The sequence below is a fragment of the Hemibagrus wyckioides genome, linkage group LG09 (assembly GCF_019097595.1).
Source record: "Hemibagrus wyckioides isolate EC202008001 linkage group LG09, SWU_Hwy_1.0, whole genome shotgun sequence".
Taxonomy (NCBI): Eukaryota; Metazoa; Chordata; class Actinopteri; order Siluriformes; family Bagridae; genus Hemibagrus; species Hemibagrus wyckioides.
The window spans coordinates 17,232,040-17,254,334 of NC_080718.1; the positions used below are offsets into that span (position 1 = coordinate 17,232,040).

General features: G+C 38.7%; 2 protein-coding genes across 4 annotated transcripts in view; one reads left to right on the forward strand and one right to left on the reverse strand.

The window, feature by feature from the left end:
- The first annotated feature begins 357 nt into the window (after positions 1-357).
- Positions 358-3,358, forward strand: foxa1 (forkhead box A1). Its single transcript, XM_058400102.1, has 2 exons — positions 358-569; positions 1,460-3,358. The coding sequence occupies exons 1-2, from the start codon at positions 498-500 to the stop codon at positions 2,702-2,704; spliced, it is 1,317 nt and encodes a 438-aa protein (XP_058256085.1). The 5' UTR covers positions 358-497; the 3' UTR covers positions 2,705-3,358.
- Positions 3,359-5,411: 2,053 nt separating this feature from the next.
- Positions 5,412-22,295, reverse strand: part of mipol1 (mirror-image polydactyly 1) — a 45,395-nt gene continuing 28,511 nt past the window's right edge. Inside the window, exons 11-14 of one of the 3 annotated variants that reach the window (XM_058399727.1) lie at positions 22,025-22,123; positions 18,028-18,128; positions 13,049-13,252; positions 5,412-8,559 (exon numbers count right to left, since the gene is read on the reverse strand). In XM_058399727.1, coding sequence (XP_058255710.1) covers positions 8,493-8,559; positions 13,049-13,252; positions 18,028-18,128; positions 22,025-22,123 — 471 coding nt within the window. In that variant the 3' untranslated portion in view covers positions 5,412-8,492. The remainder of the gene's footprint in view (positions 8,560-13,048; positions 13,253-18,027; positions 18,129-22,024; positions 22,124-22,295) is intronic. The other 2 variants (XM_058399726.1, XM_058399728.1) reach the window with 2 other exon arrangements.

The following is a 22,295-nucleotide window of genomic DNA, read 5'->3' on the forward strand; positions in this document are numbered from 1 at the left end:
CGCAGAATACTTTACATATATAAATATGTTCATTTCAGATCGCCCATCATTGCTTATTTAAAAAAAAGAAAGAAAATAGTCTATATACTTGAGCAAAGGTTAGTCACATTTTAAATGTGGCCTAGATCTTATAGTGCTTATGGATTTGCTTATGAATAGACTTTTTTATTTTTTCACCTGTGATAAATGTAGATGTAATACTGCTCGATTATAAACTTGCGCGTTCTATGAAATCGGCAGGAACTGTTTAGGTGTTAGTTGGGCAAGGCAAGGAATAGGCAAATGAGGCCGTGTGAGTGGGCTGTACCGCTTTCTACGTAACAGAGAGGGGAAGATCCACAGCGCGCTCAAGTCACGGCGCTCGCGACTCTTCCTCACTTTATTCAACAACGTCGCGCAAAATCCCTCACTACTGACTGCACACGGTCTGCTGGAACAATCTGTGAAAACCCGAAGTCTGGGTCCTGCATGTTGATGACCTGCACATTTCCACCGTAATGCTGGGCGCAGTGAAAATGGAAGGACACGAAACTCCTGACTGGAGTAGCTATTACACCGATGCACAGGAGGTATGTCTGATTATTATTGAGTGTTTAAGCATGGGAGATGGGACATAGTTTTTAAAACAATCTAGATTTAACTCAGGCATACAAAAAATGACATAGGCCTAGGGTACAGTGGAAAATACATCCGAATATAGGTTTCTTTCTTGTTCACTTTATTAAGATCATTTGGTAGGTCCAAAAATGTAAAGGTTGTTGATAGATTTTGATGTGAAGCTACCTGATGCAGGCTGTCCCGCTTGGTGGCGGTAGTGTTCCCGGTGCGAGGCAGCAGGTCCACTGTGCCCTAGTGCTTCATGAAATCATACTAGAAATGTGCTGGTTTGAAATGTGCTTAAATATGAGTTTAAGTGAATAAAAAAAATATATATATTCGTTTGTGAAATTCCGGAGAACTTTAAATAAACTTTCTTTAGAGTTTTTAAACACTTTTGAACGAAAATGACTGAATGATAGCGACTGAATTTTGTGTTTCAAAAATATTTATTAAAATATTTACAATTATATTTATAGTTTTAACGCGCTTTATGTTTATTTATTTGTTTGTTAATTGACTTGCTTACTTACTCAGTTTCTTATTATAGTTTATATGGTGTATACTATTTGTACTTACACTGAAAAGCATAAATTCTTTCATCACATAATAACGCATTGTCAGTAAACTCCTGTTCCTAAATTCCTGTTTTGTTTTATTTGTCATTATGTTAGTATATATTTTTATATTTTATTTCTTTTTTTTGTCTGAGTGGTTAAACAATATATAGTATCCAAGTGAATGTTGATTAGGATTTAAGTTCATGTAAAATATTTATATATTTTTTTTATTTCAAATCTCAACATTTTAAATATCAATATTACAGGTTAAATAATAAAGTGTATGTTTCGTTTTATTTCAGGTGTATTCGCCCATGACGAACAGTAGCATGAACGCTGGACTGACTTCAATGAACAGTATGAACAGTTATATGAGTATGTCCACCAGTGGAAATATGACCTCTAGTTCTTTTAACATGTCCTATGCTAACCCTGCTCTCGGCGCTGGACTAAGCCCAGGAACTATGGCAGGGATGCAGTCGAGCGCAAGCAGCGCAATGAACGGAATGGGCGGCGGTGTGTCCTCCATGGGCACCGCGCTCAGTCCCACAAATATGAATGCAATTTCAGCTCAACATACTTCTATGAACGCACTGAACCCTTACTCAAGCATCAGCCCCACTATGAGCCCCATGACATACGCCCAACCTAACCTTAACCGGGCACGGGACAACAAGACTTTCAGGAGAAGTTATCCACACGCCAAGCCTCCGTACTCTTACATATCACTTATCACTATGGCTATCCAGCAGTCGCCCAGCAAGATGCTCACGCTTAGTGAGATCTATCAATGGATAATGGATCTTTTTCCATACTACCGTCAAAACCAACAAAGGTGGCAAAACTCCATCAGACATTCGCTGTCCTTCAATGACTGCTTTGTCAAAGTGTCTAGGTCACCAGATAAGCCGGGGAAAGGCTCCTACTGGACCCTGCATCCTGACTCTGGAAATATGTTTGAGAATGGCTGTTACCTCCGCAGACAGAAACGTTTCAAATGTGATAAAAGGCTTGTCGGAAGTAAAGGGTCAGATGGAAGGAAAGAGCAGAACGGGTCAGGCTCGCCCTCGAGTGACAGCACAAACACAAAGACCGGGTCCGTGGACTCCAACTCGATAACCAACGCAAACCAGTCATCAAGTCCTCCGAGCCTGGACCACAGAAATGGTAGCAGCAGCTCTGAACTAAAGAGCAGTGGCCCACGGATACACCCCGTGGCCAACTCAGCCACGTCTCTCTCCTCTCTCCCTTTGCCCCCACACTCGATGGCCCACGAGTCTCAGCTGCACCTAAAGGGAGACCCCCATTACTCTTTCAACCACCCGTTTTCCATCAATAATTTAATGTCCTCCTCGGAGCAACAACACAAACTGGACTTGAAAGCATATGAACAAGCGTTGCAATATTCATCTTATGGCTCAGGTATGTCTTCCAGCCTGCCTCTCGGCAGTGCTTCTATGGCCGGGAGAGCGAGCATGGACCCCTCGGCTTTAGAGGCGTCTTACTACCAAGGTGTGTATTCAAGGCCAGTTCTTAACACTTCTTAGTTAATTCACTGCACTCAACAATTGCTGACAGATAAACTTTATTTTATTTTTGCATGCACCCTGTGCATTAAGGACTGTTGCTTTAAAGTATAATAATGTGTATGTGTATAATAAAATATTGTAAAGTGTTTCCTTGAATGATTGTATTACCCACCTATACATAATTGCTAGTGTATTTAAAACGATTTTGAGCTTGTAAAATAATGTACTCCTCCCAAACAAATATGTCCCATGTGTTACAATGTGTATAAATGAAGGTCAGTTATGGTCTTGTGGAATGTGTGCTGCAGGTAAAAAAGCAAAGTAACTGTGTGTTGCAGATGTACTTGGATGTTGTCATTTTACTTGTTCTTTTTTGGGTTTTTATTTACCTCGTTTGATGCAAACATTTTAATCCCAAACTTGTACTGAAATAAGTTAATCAAACGTGGAAATGAATTGCGAATAAAACACGTTATTTCCTAATTACGCCAGTTAGTGTTTGGTTGCATGTTTATGTTTAGAAGGTCATGGATGATCATTTGCCCAAATTATATTTTGGAGGAGTTGCTGACGCTGGGTTCAATTTCCCAGGGTCTTATGGGGAGTTTTAGGTAATGTTATTGCGCAATATTCACCTATATGTGCTGTTTTATTAATTGAATTTGTTTTTGATTATAGTCTGTTTTTTTATGGTTGTGTTTCATTAATATCCATTTTTAAGGTTACCCAGGTTCAGACTGGTCCCATGAACATGCGGCAAATAATAGCGAAGCCTCTTTTACACAAGGAAAATAAAATGAGACAATAAATATAAATTGATTAATGAAAAATCATAAACCAAAATTAAAAAAATAATAATATGAACATTGTAGCTGTAAAATAATTCCTATGATTGTGTTTCTGCACACTGATGTGCACACTGGCCGAGTTCGTGTTGGTAAAAGACCAAGAGAAAATCCAAGTCTAACACAAGCGCAGCCTCAAAGCTTCTCTCCATAAAAGCTCTGCTCGCTCTTTAAATGGGATTTTTAACAATATCATAGGGAGGCCAAATCATCTTTTTGTCAAGCGTAACCTACATGACGGGCGCGTGAACCTGAACAGATTTTACTTTGATCGTGGTATTTTGTAGACACGCATTTTGGCTGACAAACCATGAAATTCGTTTCATCGGCATGCAATAGACCCTGACGCGTAAATAACGTGGAAAATTTTATTTACGCGTCTCGAGCCAAAAGGCCACATGAAGCGCTCGTGAAGCGGAAAAAGCGGCACCGTCGCACAAGGAGAAACGGTTTACTCTCTGAGCATCAATGTGCTTTTTTTAAATAAAAAATAAAAAATAATTTTTTAAACATGCCGTCAGTTAAGCATTTACTAATTATGCACTTTTTACTTCCAAACATTAAATTATCTCAAGAGCACTTACATTCAGAATAGACCCGCCTCGTTGTTGATAAACAATCTTAAATTAAAGGTTATAAAGATATTATGCGATTGCTGATAAGCTCCGTAAAGCCACAAAGACCTGAACTATATAAAATACTTTTAAAAGGGATAAGATAAAACCAGAACAATGGAGAATAAATAAATTAAACTGATGCGCTGTAATGGACCGATAAGGCGGGATAATAGTATTTCAAGTGGGTTTTAAAAAATTCCCAATTGCACTGGCATGCATTACCATGCTATAAGTGATTTTGCACTGCTAACAAATTAAACCTTTGCATTTACAGATTTTTAAGCGTGTAATTTTATTATATTATTTAAAGAACAACCCAAAATAAATATCACCCACCACTTGTTTTAGAATATTACATTACTACAGTAATGACAGGACTGAAATGTTCTTATATACATTAGACATTTTTGCGCATTCTTCGTTTTAGGTGATTTAAGTGATTGTTTTATCTGTTGTTGGTTGCCAACATGCGGCAAACTTATTATTTATTTCATATATAAATGATATAATTAACAGAGCACATGCATTACACAGACACTTTTGTAGCTTGCTTCATCAAACTCATATATTCCACGTATTAATATTCACACACAATCTAGATATATCTACAGCTTGGGTGGATTGTAGCTATTCACATGTCTCTAATAATAATTATGGTTGCCATAAATATGTTTTTGCTACATTTAATTATAATTAGAAAACATGAATGTTGGGAGAAAATAAAGAAATATTTTATTTCCATATATTTTTATTTGCCTAAATTGTTCGGGTGAGTGCGTAAATGACACTTTTCTAAACAGTTCCTCAATAGGCAAGAACCAAAAGATGTGTTATTTTTACTACAGCTTATGTTTGTAATGTTTTCAACTGAGCAAACTCCTGCCTACATCATCGTTAGTGATTGATGTACGATATTATAGGAAAAAATATATATAATTTATATAAATATATACTAATACTTACAGCTATTCCGTAAATTTAATTTAAGCATGGACGAAGTTACACTACAATAATAAGACATCAGTTATTATTATTATTATTATTATTATTATAAATAATAATAATAATAATAATAATAATAATAATAATAAACAAGTATTATTATTATTATTATTATTATTATTATTATTATTATTATTATTATTATTACTGGTACTAGTAGTAGTTTTAGCATTTTATGTTCTTTGTTAAAAATGACCATATTTTGAATTTTGTTTGTCATATTATACAATTATTTCTCCTCCTTTTACTTCCTCCATACAGGAGCGCAGACAGTGAAGGCGACCAGGCTTTATTAATGCGTAACATATGTTATCAGCGGGCAGTGTTCATGACGGAGAGTTCAGTAGAGTCTTGTTTTCCAACTCATGTGGCATTTTTCGTTCCCCCATCAAAAGCTGTGGAGCTTTCTTGAGCCTTATGGACAAAAATTTGGGCGACAATGCGCAGGGCCCTTTACTTCAGAAGCGGCCATCAGCGGGTCTACCCGTAGACCTTTCTTCTCCGTCTTTTCATTCTTAGTTTAGAAAGCCACTACAGGGCCAAGGCGCTTCTAATACCTTTTGATGGGGATTGAATTAATTATCTCCAATAACACAATTGTGCTTGGCCAACGAAAAGAGCAAAGCATTACCCCTCCAGAATCACACACAAATGAAAGAAGCTTTCAAAGGGCGAGGGAGAAGAGGGAGAGATCCTATCCGAAATCAGCTTTAGAAGCAGCTGGTTTTCCATTACATTTTATACGGGAGAAGTTTATTAGGGCTTTGTGGCCCCCTAATATGCATCAGCCATGTCAGGTTGGTGGTCTTCTCGCTGGCGTTCATAAGATCTGTCTATTCTGTGCTCATTAACCCAACTGAAATTCACAAACAACACTGAAATGGCATAATTTATTTTTTTAAAAAGCGACATTTAAGTCGTAGATTGTTTTATTTCTGTAAGCTTATATGGAAAAATGACCAACAGCGTGTGTAAGACAAATTAGAAAATGCATTGAGATAAATGACCCCCGAGGTTCATCAGGCCTATACGGGCTTTAGCAGAAAAGCTGACAGAGCATCACTGACAGTCATCACTTCTTTGCGCACCACCAACTAATGACTTAGAAAATAAATTAAAAAAATTAAATAAAATCATATTTGCTGATTTGCTTGTCTCAGTGCAGGTAAGCCAGTGTTTTTAATTTCAGGTAATGGATAGCAGACTATAAGTGACCTGCAATGTGTGACTGAAAAGAAGAGGTGGGATTAAAAAAGAGAAAGGCTTGAAATATTTCGTGTCGTTATAGCAACGGGATCAGTCACTCTTTTCTCTGAGGGTCATTCAGCATGGGCTGTCGAAACACGGTTTTAATTAAAGCGTATAAAAACTTGTTTTGTAGTCCGGTCATCATACTACCGATTTTAGGGAGGATAATCGGGATTGCCTTTAGTTCCACCTCAATAAACACGGGCGCGAGCCTCCGCACTGAGACACAACACCGGCGTGTAAAAGACTGTGCTCATATCTAACATCACTGCAATGTGCACGCAAAAGAAAGATGACATTGTTCTAACTTTCTGCTCACGAAAAGTTTAAGACAGTTTAATGAGAGAGAGAGAAAGAGGGAGAGCTGTGTGTGAAGGATGTGTGAGATCCGGGTTGTGGCATCTCCAAGGTAACCGCGAGACCGCGAGAATCTCCAAGCGCGTCCCAGCGCCAGATGAACAGGAGCTCCACACTTCCTCCTCTCTTTATTCTGTCACACAGACCATGCAACATGTTTCTGAGGACATAATCGATCATGCTCAAAAATACACACGGGCCCCTGCGACACTGGACACCTCAGGTGAAGAATGGGGAGGACTGGCGAGAGCTCACGAGGGGCATCCCGTCAATATCAGCAATGTAAACCATCTTGGTATTATTGTTTAGTAATCAGTTTTAGGCAGGAGTCAAGGGATCTCTTTGCTCTGCTTACATTTTTACATGCAAAAAAAAAGAGAAAATCTGTTTGCCAGATTTTTGGGGGGTTTTTTTTGGATGAAATGAATGAACTTTTAGCTTCTTTTTTTTTTTTTTTAAATCATCTTCAGTAGGTTATTATAATGACCTGGTCTAATGAAGACGAATCAGTGACACGGCTTCAGATGCGCATCACCGGTGCCATGTCTGTCTATAAGAGAACTCAGTCATTTGATGGCTTTTAAGTAAGCGTGAGTTTATTTGTATTCGTGAGAATAGAAATTTGTTAAATAAAAATAATTTCCTTACTTTTCACATCACGTGGTGTCAGTATAATAATAATAATAATAATAATAATAATAATAATAATAATAATAATAGGAATTATTATTATTATTATTATTAGTGGAGGAGCATTATTGTTGTCTGGGATATAAATGAACGGGAGAAAAAACTTTAAAAAAGACAGCAAGAAAATCATAATCGCCATTAATCGCATTAGTTATGTCTATTTAAAGAAACTTAAAATTCATCTTATATCACACGGATTAAATAAAAAAAATATTTGGCATCCATTTTAATTTAAAATAGATTATGTCAGCTAATGAAAAAAAAATTGCGGATGTTCACTATCAGAGGCAGACAGAGTTTAGTTGCTAAAGAAAACCTGTGGTGATAGCGGCAGTAAATCTGTTATCATATTCAGAGATAATGCCGATAATCTTCTCCTCTGGCTAAAATTTAACAGCACAAAGCTGCATCATATACTTAAAACTGATGCATTCAAAATATATTAATATTTCTGGCTGGGGGGAAATGACAGGCAAAAAAAAAAAAAAAATCTTATATAATAGAGTCTAGAGTCTTATATAATATTTTCTTATTTGTCAGCTGTTTTTTTTTCTTGTTTAATTAAGGATAATCTTGAAAATCAAGGTCCCTTTATTTATGCTGCTGAAAATATCCAACATTTGCCTGATAAATCTGATATTTGTCTTTAAACCATCTAATATACAAAACAGCTAAACATTTTACATTTTGTCTCATTAGGGATGTTTATCCCCGTTAAATATCTGACTATATGTGTCCATTAAATTCACCCTGATTCTTGAAACTAACACATTGCTCAAATCAATATATTTAAAAAAAAAAAAAAAAAAAGACAGTTCACAGACATGGTTGGGATAAAATGTCTGGTTGGAGTAGCATCAATCAGAGACAGTTACAGTGAGAAAGTGAGTATGGAGGTTATAAGAAGAGAGTGAAGGGCTGAGGGTGAGAGCAAGCAGCACTTCCAGCCCGTGTTTGCCCAGGAAGGGCTTCAGTTGTTTGCTCAGAGTTAAACACAGCAGCCTGGTCACCAGATGTGGCCGTCTGTTCCAGTCACCCATTGGCCAGTCAGATCACAGTACGGACACTGCCTGTGCCCACCTTCTTCCTCAAGACGTCTACCAACCGTTCCAACCTGCACAGAGAGAGAGACAGAGAGAGAGAGAGATGGTGAAAGTCTTAACTGAATTGGTGTTCTTATTGACACAAGAGTTTACTTGAAGGGGGAAAAAAGAAATGGGGCCACATGAAGTTCTCAACGATGACGTCATATAATGATCTTTTTCAATATCTTATATCTTAAAAATTCTCTACAGTTCTGACCTCAGTATTTAGAAGTTTCAGTGGCTTAGTGCTATATAGAGAGAACACTCAAAAATGGAAGAGTAAAGTTTAATTTAGTGTTTGGTTTAGTGACACCACTGCTACTCCTCTTCTCTTAGATTTCCAAATAACAGTATTTTCTCAAAGGTAAAAATTAGATTTTGGGCACAAGAACAATTTATCAAATACTACAATTAAAACAATAATATCCAAAGTACTATAGAAAAAATGTGTGGGAAACAAATGCATCTTTTCAAACAAGTCATCATCACAGCAAGATGAATAAATATATTTTCTGGTAGATAATAATCCAAAACTTTCCCTCAGAGGTCTGAAGTCATCAAAGCCATCTGGTTTGTACTCATCAAGAAGCTGATTTCAGTTTCCATATAGATTTCAGTCAGGTAGATCAGCTTCCAAAAACAAGCAAAGTATTAGAGTAGCAAACTAATACAAGTAGCTGTGTTTAGGCAGGGCTACTCAGTTTGCACTTGCTTATCTCAGAGCATATGGGAGTGGTCTGACCCAAGCCTCGTTTCTTCAGCAGCCTCCACCTGTTTTCTCTACCCAGGAGATTTGAGCATGGTTACAGGCACTGAAACAATCTGTGAGTATAAACTACATGTGCGTGTTTCATAGACAGATAAAATAAAAAAATAAAAAAATAAAACCTAGGCAATAGTGCATCGACTAAGAACAGGAAAACAGCACTAATACAATGACTAATATTCATGAAAGGTCACTCTTGCTAAAGGCAAGACGTGCATACATCAGATCCTTAACCTGACACACAATATTTGCAAAGCAATACAGAAACTAGCTTTCTTCCTTCTCAAGACTACTTTTAAACACATACAGCATACAACCTTACATGATGCAATGTTTTCTACTTTAAATATACTTGTTAGCCTCACTGTCATGTTTGCTGAATTAGCATGGTCAGCAGCAGAATGTCCAAGGTATGCTGGTGTGCTGTCTGAGATTTGGAAACACTGTTTGCACCCAGTGGCCAATAAAGCCAAACCTACATGCAGGGAACAAGCCATAAAAAAAATGTAAATCCTGATTAAGAATTCAGAGAAGCAAAAACCAACAATTACAGCTCCAATAAGACTGAGTAAACAGCAACCTTGCATAAATACAAAACAGCACTGTATTTACTATAACGTGGAAAAATGTACTGGAAAAAAATTATACTATCTGTTCAGCCAGTTCTAATAGCTGTAACTGAATAGTTCATTTCAAAAATCTGAATTACTCTTAGCAATGAGGGTTAAACAGAAGGATGGCTCAAAGAGAGCAGAGCTCTCCAACAGTTGGTGCATGTAAAAAGCAAGTGGAACGGACTGTAATCTGATGGAAGTATAAATATAGTGGAATGATATGGCTAATAATAATGATGCAATTTTGATGCCAAAACTAACAAAAGCAAAGCAAATCCATAAGATCTGGCTATGATGGTTCAGTAGTTTTGTGCTATGGATAAGAAGGAAATCCTAGCACTTCCCGACTGCAACTTTTGGGCCCTTGAGCAAGGCCACCAACCTTAATCTATAAAGTTCGACTTAAGCTGTTCTATTTACAATGATAAAAGTATGTGTATAAATGATTTTTGTATTATTATTATTGAGAACACCATATAAGAAATTAAACAGTTCTGCATAATGATTCATTAGAACTGATGAAAGAGTACAATAACAGTGTGCGTGTTAACTCGTAACAAAAATAAATTAATTAAATAAATAAATAAAATCAGTTCATAACTGAATTGTTACATTATATAATGTGCACCATAATCTATTTATGCAGCACCAAAAGTACCATATTTTTGTTTTTAAATATATAATTTTTTTTTATCTAGGATGTATTTCAATAAATCAACGAAAAGTTACAAAAATAGATTTTAAGGTTCTTGTTTCTGTAAAAAAAAATGTGGCTAATTAGTGTTGTAAAATTATCCTCCACCATAAGCCACTGCATTTTGACAATATCTTTGATATTTGGAGAATTCTCAGCATTGTAGATTAATTCTAACAAAATGATCATATCATACTGCTGATGTTCACACAGCAGCCTTCAAGCACAAGGCCTGATGAGACATGGCAGCCACAGCCCATTTGTGGAGCAGGCAGTCGATGAAAAGGGCCTTTGTGAGATTCTCATGGTCAAGTTTGATTCGGCAGGCCATCAGACTTTCACCTCATCCCCTCCATCAATGGAGGCTGTAAGGCCGGCACTCAGGTGCCACATTCTGGGCCTGATCAGGGCTTCCTTCCCCCAGTATAATGTGCTGTCTCAGCCATGCATTTTTCTCACTGTCGTGTGACGAGGCCCACGTCAGAGCTGCTTCCTTCAGCCGCCTGGACTCCACTGGCTGTGGCATATCCATCAGCATGTCAGCTAGCATTCAGGTGTGAGCAGTTCATATTCCCCACCCTGAGCCACTGTCTGCCCTGCACACTCATGCTGCTGATTCTGTCTGTCTCGGTCCTTCCTAACATCCAGCCTGTAAAATATGTAACTTTCCCCTTTCTCACAGCCGGACCCCCTCCCACCCTCAGGCCTCTTCTTTGGCCAGCAAAACTATAGTTGGAAAAAAGAAGAGGGAGTCTGATCCAGAGTGTGGCCACTACACAGCGTCTGGCAATGAGAAGGCTTAAGCCGGGACGCTGGCACCGATTCAGAACTCGGGGAAATAAATAACATGACGGTTCTCAGAATGTGAGGAACTCGCTTGTTTCTACTTCCAGTAATATGGCACAACACTGTGGTGAGACAGATGTTCCCTTTACAGCAGTAACTGTGATTCACACATAGCTGAACCTTGCACTGTGGACATGGCTGGGTCATGCCTCTAAATCAGTGTGTAAATGCAAACACACAAGTAGCTCAGGCAGCCATACTGGACTCAGCACTGTGCAAGTAAAATAGCAGGTAAAAGCACAACATAGTCACTAAAGACCAGCTATTTCCTATATTTTATAATTTAGGCATTTTGATAGGGCACATCCTAATAAAGCATTAATATATGAGCCACCAATGTGTGATAGAAAACTCATCATTTTGAAGTATTGAAAATTTAGCAAAAGCTTTGAAGAGTTAAAAAAACAGCACTGGGGTGGGCATGGCTAAGTACGTCAGGGGTCTAAAGTCCCACATTAGTGAGCTGTGTGCATGTGCGAGAGAGAGAGAGAGAGAGAGAGAGAGAGAGAGAAAGATGTTGCCACAGAGAAAAAGGGCCATTTTAGAGCCCCCTGTTTAAACACAACGCTAAAGTTCCCTCTTTTTCAGGCTTCTCATGCTGATGCTGGGTGATGGGGGTTCTCTCAGGTTTTTGAGCACCCCCTCAGCTTTGCATCCCCACCCCCCAGTTCGTTAATTCATCGTGTAAATAGATCAGCAGGCCAAGCCATGTTTGCTTTTCGCGGGGAGCCCCGGTGTGAGAGAGAGGAGTGAGTGAGAGAGAGGGGGGAAAATAGAGAGAGAGGGAGAGAGAGGGAGGGACAAACTCACAGAATCTAGCAATAGTCAATGTAGAAACAAGAGCAGTAGTGCAAGTGACTGTAAAATGAGCTTTAAAATATGAATGCATGAATTTCCCAATCTTTCATGTTTGATACTATTTAACAAATACAGCTGATTCAGTGAAAAAGAATAGAAATACTTCAGTAACAATAAACTGATTTGACAAGAAGCCTTCAAATACACCCCTCTATTCTGATTGGTCAGAATGTGTTGATGACCCTTTTTTATAAAAGCACCTCTGACAGTAATTCAAATCCCATGTTTATATTAATACACTACTTCTAATACATTATCCTTTCAGTAGTAAGGGGCTTGTATAATGGTTGCTTTATAATAATCTAAGGCTAACAACAAAAGAATTTAATAAAACTATCAAAGGTGATATGGTAAAGCTATATGTAAAAAGATCTTTATTTAACATTTACAGAAGCACTTTCAGGTGTCGATGCTTTGTATCTGTTAGTATGTTTTCTGCCTCGGGAATATTTTCAGGAGCGAACACATTGCAATTTCCAGATTTTTTTCAACATGACAAGTTGTGTGGGCAGAAAGACAAGAGGCTGGTAAGAGGATCAAGATTCAAGATTCGAAGCACTTTATTAAAACCAGAGGGAAATTGCTGAATCACCAGCTCATGTAACGTAAGTGACAACAGGAATGTACTTACCTTGCAAATGTTTCCCAACATTAATATAAACAGTTACTGTATGGTAAGATTATAGCTTGAACTTGTTAAAAAAAAAATTGTTGTTGTTGGTTCTTCTGGTTGTACTTACTTGTGCACTTTTTCAGTGGCCTCTCTTTCTGACTCCTGTGCCACTCGGAGTTGAGTCTGAGTGCTCTGTAGCTCTGAGGTGAGATTCTGCACACGGCTCTGCAGATTCTGTCCTTGGGCTGTGCTGCTTTCCTTAACACAGGTGGAAGAGGACAAGCATGGAGTGTCCTTCTTACTGGACTCATCTGTTTGGCCTTGCTGTGCACTGAGACAAAAATCAAGCTTTAATGTATAAGAGTGATAAGGATTGCGCCAGCACTTTATTCAAACTCAAAAGTTCATTACCAAACACTGTGCTATTATTAAAACACTGCCATATGTTATATATATACAGAAATTGTTAAAGGCCACATATTTCATCCATCTAACTCTAGAAGTAATGTAAGTTATACTAATATTGTCAAAAAAAAATGAAAGCATAAGCACTGCTATATTTATTCTACCATGCACCTAAGGGGTTGCCTATTGCTTCCTTCACAGCACCACATATGCCAATGGCCAATACCATACCAAAGTTCCTTACACAAACACACAACTTGACCCATACAGTGAGAGCATGCTCCCAGTTTATCTGCAGGTGAAAAATGGGAACTCTGTATCAACACCGTGAGCCAACTGACATATCTAATATTGAAACAGAAGGTCGGTACATGAGACAATATCTGGGGGTAATAATGCAGCAGAACGGCGGTGGAATACATTATAGTTTAGCCGGCATCCCTGTGCTGCAGCACTCACACACTGAGTTTCACATAGGCAATAGGCGTTTTTCAATGAGATATGAGGAACAGAAAAATGACAGGGTTAGAAGGGAGAAAAAGAGGGAGGTAGAGAGGGAGGGGGAGAGAGAGATAGAGAGAAAGAGAGAATCAGACATGGCAGACATGGCAATTAATTTCAAATCAGCAAAAACATAGCATGTATTTGTGCTTAAAACAGAAACTAATAATAATCCATAAAACAACTAAAAACATTTGGACCAACTCCCTGCATTAAAACACATCAATCATCCCTTAGATCCATGGTCACAATAAATAACAAAAATGTTAGGAAAGACATCATGCATAAAATAACAGGGATAGCTCACTGCTTTCAAGTCAGGCACGTAAAGAGCACATGGTACTACTGTCAGTTACAGGTCTTAAAGCTCTTTTATTATGTGATATATGTCATTAATAACCTGGGCAGGTGGAAGACCCAAAACAAACAGAAAAACCTCATCACATAATACACCTAACAATGGGACACAGTTAGAAAACAATGCAACCTAAACCTCTCTTTTCTGCTTCAACTACAGAGGAGGGCTGCTGTGGTTTTCCTGACAGAATGAAGCTAGATTGATTGCCACTGGTCTGTGTCATTTAGCCTCGACATTGTGTGTGTTTTTGCCTTAATGTCATATTACTCATTCTGTCCTCTTGTCCTTCTAATTAGTTTCAGAGAGGTTTCCATGTCATGCTTCGCCTTTCCTTTTTTTGAAAGCAAGAGGCAATCAATTCTGATGTGATATTGATAGCCAAGGAAGTGATGTAAAGTTGTGTGCTTTGTTTAATTAAATGCAAACATATTGGGTACGAAGGTCCAATGACAGTGACAAACAAGGGCAGAGAAGCAATGCCTACGATGGATTATCTTATCTTATCCTCCCCCAACTCTCGCCCACAAACATGTACACTCGACTCAGTTTCCCCTCGACCCCAGCCCCCTTTGCAAGTATTTTATGAGAAGTCATTAAATGTAATTAAATAAATAATCCGTAAATGGTCCCAAGCCTGTTTGGTTTAGTATGGGTGAAACCTGCTGACCGTACAAGTGAGCAGGGCAAACAGACAGTTCAATGAGGACCACAGCAGACTGACTACACACTCTATCATGGGTTGCTAAAGGAATGAAAGGAAATTTTCAGGTAACAAAAGAGTTGCACAAAGCTCTCAGTATGACGTTCTACATGCAAACATCTATGACAAGTTCAAATTAAAATTGCTTGAAATAGTACACCACATTTTAGTTCCTCAGAAGTAACGAAGTAATCAGCAAGCCAGTTTATACAGCTCCTGTTTTGTTCTTATCTGTGATATGTCATTGTGTGCCTGTCTACACCTGCCTAAGGTTTAATGGCTTGTGTGTGCGTTGCTCTAGTTTCTATATGGGCCGGCAGACATCAGGTCTAGCACTACGTAAAACATTAACCAGAATCATAAGATAACTAATCAAAGGGGCCGGATCCCAATGAACCTGCCTCTACGACTGTGGAAACGGGTTAAATATTAACATCAGCACAACACGGTATCAAAGAGGATATGTAAAATAGCCTTTCAACAGAGACGTACCTGAAGCAAACTTTTTTTCTTTTCTTTTTTTTTTTAACACAAGCAAGTGCAAGCAGAGAGAAAGAGAGAGAAAAGGAACCACCTTTTTTTAAGTGCAGGTATCCACAGCAACCTTCACTGGACAGAAACCAACATGTAGCCACACCTCATCCTCATCAGCCATATATCACTCCAACAGCTCTTGGAATAAAAGCTATCATGGTTTCTCATACACACAATTTCAACACACACCACCTCTAGCAGTGCTCACCTTCCAATATGATATAGCAGCCTAGCGTTTTGGACAGGGAAAAAAAGCAGGGGCACTGCTGTGAGTTTTGAATTAGTGTTCTGATATTTTTCTCCTCAGTGGAGCTCACTTGCTGAGAGGCATACTAGAAAATCCACAAAATATATTTTGTAGCACAGAATGGCAAAGAAAACAAACATAGACATATACTGAGACCAAATCCTATTGCCGTTCCATGTCTCCGGCATACACAGATGAAAATTCTTCCCTTAGCATAACTAACCAGTCTAGCATAGAGGGTGTGTAATGATGTGTGCACTATGCAATGAGGATAAGAATTAGTAAAGCCGATTTTTAAATGAGTAAATTATTAATTATTTCATTATTAAAGTCTTTCATTTTAGCATTCCTTTCAAATCCAGAGCTTTAAGGAAATAACCATCTATTTCACTTTTGGTTAAGACTTTAATACAGATTGCAATGAGGTCAAATAATAATTTCTGCTTTCAGTCTAATGCCACAGCATTGTTCATACAGCATATATAGCCATGTCTACTGAGCTGAGGTGTTGACAGGCAGGGGTGTTGCTCTCAGTGATGATGACTGCTGTCTGGGGAGACGGACCGTATGGGGACCAGGGTGTTAATCCATGTCCAGCCCGGCTCTGACTCCCTCTGCTCCTGGCTTACACTCAAACAAAGCACCTTATACTTACACAAAGCTTGACCTCCTCAGCATAGCACAGCCAATGACAACGCATTAAACCAATCTGGCTGCACAAAATCACCTCAATGTTGTTCTTAACAGTATAGTTATGGGTAAAGCGGATGGAGTTGCCAAAGCCGAAGGTTCAAAGCAATGACATTCCATCTTGCGTGTACTCATCTATTCTCTGGCCTTTCATCTGACTTGGACTGTCTGTTATCCTAAAAGGCACAATGGAGCTGGCTGACCAATCCTGAGAGCAAACATATCTTCTGGCCTTTGTTGGGCCTGGAATTCTCCATTTATGGTCCAACCCCAAAGCCACATTGATAGGGAGCAGGAGCAGGACTGAACTCCCTGTTTCACACAATTGTGATTGTGTGGCTGAATACAATGTCTGGCTTCTCCTCTTCTAGCACAGACGGAATTGCTAGAGGGTTTGCCCTGTGTGCCATGAACAGTCACATCTTTGAAAATACAAGTACATGCTAAATTTAAAAAAAAAAAAAAACAGAGCAAAACAAAAAAGGATCCTTGAAGGAGAAGGATGTGTCTCTCATTAGAACAGGATACAAGCTTCCCAAACCAGAAGGACCAGTTAAGGAGCCAAAAGTATTTATCTTCTTTCAATCTTCAACTGACTGACAGATAAAGCGCAAGCATATGACTCGTATACTTGTTGGTGAAAAGGCTAGACATGTGGGAGTCTCTCTTAGTGCACCAATTTCAGATTTTGTCTCAGAGATTAACTCCTGTGCAAAAGTCTCAAATATAAAATTGAATGCATTGTACCAGGGGCCAAAACAATCTGTCAAGTTGCTAGTGAAATGTCTGTGGTCAAGGTTCCAAACGTCAGAAGAAAGCAATAATAATAATCCCTGCCCTTCATATCTACAGACAGTCCAAGAGAATGTCCACAAGAAAATGCATGGGAAAGGACTGCACTGGAAGAAGAACAGATCAACATGACATCTTCAAATGCACTTCACTCATTCAAATGTTGAATTTCCATGGCAATGCTTCATCTCACCTATTTTCGGATTTTTTCCCTTCCACTCGAAGGCACACAGTGAATATGAAAGCTAGTTTTAGTATTTATTATCTGTTTTTAGACTGTGTTGCTGAGCTGGCTCAATAAATGTTTCCCTGCCTGCTTTAATAAGAAGAACGGCAATGATGGGAGTTGGAATATAGACTTCTTTATTAAGAAGTTAAGATGGAAAGCACTGTATGGGCTAACTCTTTCAGGAGAGTGTGAACAACTGAGGGAGAGCAAAAGAATGAGATTGTAGCAGATAAAGAGAGTGAGTCTGCACAAGAAAAAGCGAACAAACAAAAACCCAAAAAAAGAGAGAGAGCACGAGTAAAGTGTAACAGACAAAGAGAAGTCATAGGTATATGTAATGCTATTTCCACTGGGAGGAGTACTTGAGATCTGTGTATTGTTTATGGGGAAAAAAGGATTAAGCACTGTTGATATGACTTTATAATCTATGCTGCATGTGATTCCATTTAGAGAAAAAAAAAAATTGTGTCATTGCAAAGTTTGGTTATGCCAGACTCTTATCATATGATTTGCTTTGTAGAATTAGCTGAAGTCTGCTAAATCTCTAATGCAAACGGGCATGAAGTGAAGTAAGCATGCTTGGAGCTGAGTGTTTGCTGTATGAGAACTGTGAAGTGTGTGTGTATGTGTTTTACGAATGGATGACCCACCTGTGGCACCTGCGCATGACCTGGAGCTCCTCTTCCAGTTTGTGCCCAAGTTCTACAGCAATATCCCTCTCTCTCTGTACAGCCTCCAGTTCTGACTGAATCTACACACAGTAGTATGGGTTTTAAAACAATGCTCATTAATGCAATATCAAGTCAATAACTAAATTAGCTATTTATTAGTTAGCTGGTTATAAAATAATAAAGAGACAATTCCTCTTATTAAGATCAGTCTGAAGTATAATTGAATATTGCTGATAATTACACACTGCACTGAATCAGTTTCACTTAAGAACCATGACAGTGTTGATAATACCACTTTATGGACTGTAATTTGATTACACACATGTACCTCTCTTATCTCAACTGCCAATTTTAATTGCTCATTGAGAACGGACGGTGGAACTCAGCTGCGCTACCTCTGCTGCCAAAAATCTTTCCCCATGTAACTCTCTCTATCTCACACACACACACGCGCACACACACACACATCCTTTCATTCATTCCCTTCCTCTCACTCACACACGGTGAGGAACTCACTCCAAGGGGGATCTAATTCACTCTATTGTCTTCCCATTCAGCACCTACTCAGAGACAGCATGTTGGGTGACACAGGCTGCAGGGGAGGCTGGGTAAACACTGTCCCCTGCTTAAACCTGACCAGTACTAAAGCTCCTGCTAATGACCAGCCGTTGAAAACGGATCCATTGTTGGTCTCACCCTCCCAACAGCTGGGAGCGCAGGGATAGACAATGGAGGTTGTCTAAACAAACACAACAACCTGCCCTACTGTAAATGCCTGCGATTGACTAACTATCTCTATGATGAGAGGAAGGGGGGGCGGGCGGGAGGAGAGGAAGAACAGAGCATGAGACAGACAAAGGTGAAAGGGTCAAAAATTTATTATATATAATAAATTTATTATATATTTATATATATATATATATATATATATATATATATATATATATATATATATATATATATATATATATATATATATATATAAAAAGGTTGTTACAAAAGGCATTAGAAATGTGTTTTATTGTTACAGTGAGAGTTGGAGTGTACAGATGATCTAAATTTCCCCTGTGTTGTACAATATGGGATTGGTGAATGGGATTCTCTGAGCCTTATCTTCAGACTAAAGGAATACTGTATTACTCCATACACTTAGAGTGATAACACACTGGGCTTAACCTGCAATCCTGTCGTGTACAGACTTCCCCAGTAGGATTTCAGCATTCACATAATTATAAAAGCTGTAGCTTATGTTGCATTTCACTACAGCATTTCATTTTAGAAAAAAAAAACAACGCCCAGTATCAGTGTTCACTGTCAATGACGTGTCACAAATATGCACCGCATGTCATATAAGCTATCACATCACATGCAATTTAAGTATACATTCGTATCTACATTCTTTCTTTAAAAAAGAACCCAACAACTATTTAGCTGTTAGTTTTATTTTCAAAAAGGTTCAAAAAGGAAAAAGCTGGCATGTGTTGTGGAGTTGCAGAATGACTGCTGTATAGTGAACGCTATAAACACCTTTGCCCTAAGTGCCTGCAGCTTCTGCCATTGAAGCCCAATCGTTCTAATTACTGGAGTGCAGGTCTCACAAGTCAAAGCGAACATCAAAAAGACGCTAACCTCTAAAGTCAATATGTACTTTTCTCCAACAGGGAGCGGAGCTCAACTTCAAAGCCGGATTCTTTTAATCATATGTATTTTATCGGCATTCATTATAATATTATCCAAATGAGGTCCACAGAGTGGCGTTTTAACCGGGAGAGATTACTCCGTGTAAAGGAGAGTGGCTGCCTTGACCTTTAGGGGAGGCTGCTGGGTAGGGCAGTGCTGGGCAGAGCATGGCCTTTCGGCCCCAGTGGGGAGAGTCAGCAGTGTCACACACCATCAGCGGTGCTGCACTCTGAGAGCTAACCTGGTTCATTGCTTATTTACTAATCAATCATCCTCTCTAATGTAGAGATGAGGTTTACCTATGGTCATTGCAATTTGATAACATTTACTCTACACAGATTCTAAAATGCAGAATCACCAGAGAGTTCACAAGACAGGGTCTGAGGGAGTCTTGTGTGATCACTGTGTGGCCGTCAGTGCTCTGAGAGAAAAGCTGCAGAGCAAACACAGGTGGTTCAGGGCAAGGGCAAAGCCCTCAACAACAGCCTGCTTCTACTGACCTCTGCAGCCACTTCAAGCCCATTCTCAACCCCCACACCCACTCCACCCTAAGCATTTAGAGCTCCCTGAAGCCTCTCTCACACACACACATGCGCACACACACACACACTTGGTACAGACCTCCGAAATGGCTGCTGAACAGGTTCTGTACAGATGCTAAGGTAAAGGAGAGATGTAATAAGAGATAACCAAGCGAATAGCCTCAGGTTTTCTCCAACTGAAACTCAAAGTGACAATTTCTTGGCGAGTAACCTGCTTACTTTGCGAAATATAGTATAATAACATCCTGCCATCTGTCAATTTTCTTATTCCTTGTTCCATAATTACAAAAAAAATTACAGTTAACAGTGTTAACGATATGAGTGACAGTTTAAAACCTACCTCTTAATATTCATCCTGAATAAATCTCTAAAAGCTTATGTGCTCCAAATTTGATATAACGATTTTTGAATAGGGGTTTTGTACAACATTTTCTATGCTATTCTCTCACTTGCTCTTTTTTTTTTTTTTAAATAAAATGTCAGTCGATAAGTAGAAGTCCTGCTCATTTTTAAATTGTTTTGTGGATATGTTCCTAGCACTGTTGAGTAATTTTTCGACAGCTGTTCCCATTTCATTTTAAATTAAAAACCCCGCTCTGTAATCCCAAGAGTCAATCTGTAATTAAGGGGATTTAAAGAAAAACCAAGTGCTACATTAATAACAAAATTTAATATATTTCCTAATAAGCCATTCTTCGAAGCACCTTAATTGTAAATCAGATGATGTCAGAAGTCCTTTGGCTTTGACCAAAGACTCAAACTGGACTTTCATTACATATAACAACACACATGTTTAGCAATAGTATCTAAGAACATGTCACCACCATGTGCAACAAGTTTTCCTACAATTCAAAATAAATAGAGTATTTTTAATTGACTGATAGTTACATTGTCAGGCTGATGGATTACACTGATTCTATCCAGAATGCAATAAATTCACGATGACTGCCTCTTTACCAAACAACATAATCTACAAATCCAACTACAAATATTTATCTGCAAACACTAGATGATTTGCATACATGTAAAGATTACACAGTAAATCATGTGTATGATGCATTATGAAACCAATACAACTACACTGTTGACTCTATACATATGTGTATCAATGAACAAATTACATTAAATATCGATACATCGAGGAGGTATTTTGATCAAAGCTTCCGTAAAAGATGAAAACTTCATATTTTACAACAATATATTTTAAATAAATATTTTCAACACATTATACACAACAGAAGAATGAGGCTCATGCACATCACTACCAGTGTGTTCTTTGGAGTTAAAGTGAAATTGGTGTGCATGGGGCAGTGGCCCAGGTCATGGCCCTGACACTGCTCCCCTGGTGAAATGCCCTCTCTCACTCTCTCAGAGTGTGTTTACCCAGCTCTACCTAATGACGGCCCTTTTACAGCACTCTGCATTTAACTCAAGGGCTCCGGCTGCATCAGATAAATACAGCAAATCAAACAGGGCTGTGTTTGCCCTGCTCCTCCCCGACAGACATGTAGCGAGGCAGCGCAGCTCGCTGAGCACCCCGTCACCTTAAAACCATGGGCAACACTACTGCTATGGTCCTGCTAATCACTGAAAGTCCAGCTCTAAATCAATAGAAGTTAATAAATGATAGGCTTAATTAGTTAATGGGCTGATGATTGAGGTCAGTGCATCAGGGTTAATCTAGGTTGAGGGTCTATTTTTAAGATTTTATAGTGCAGAAGGCATCAATAATCATGCATAAATACAGTTTTTACCTTTCGCACTCTTTCCTGATAGTTTGCCATGTTCAAGTGACGGGTGTTGGCCTGGCTCAGCTCTCTGGTGTGAAGAAGTTCTTGCTCCAGGCGCTTGCACTGCAGAGGCAGATTAAAAACACTATGAAAGGAAGCACTGAAAGACATCACAGCATATTTGAACCTGGCAACGAGAACAACTTTAAAGCGAACTAATACAAGCAGCCATTCTGTAATTCTCCTTTTCTGATCATTGTTCTTCAGCCCAGTATCTCTGTCTATTTTTCACTTT

Coding starts and splice junctions, on each gene's coding strand:
- foxa1 (XM_058400102.1), top strand. CDS start 498: ATGCTGGGCGCAGTGAAAATGGAAGGACACGAAACTCCTGACTGGAGT. Junction 570..1,459: donor ATTACACCGATGCACAGGAG/GTATGTCTGATT, acceptor GTTTTATTTCAG/GTGTATTCGCCCATGACGAA.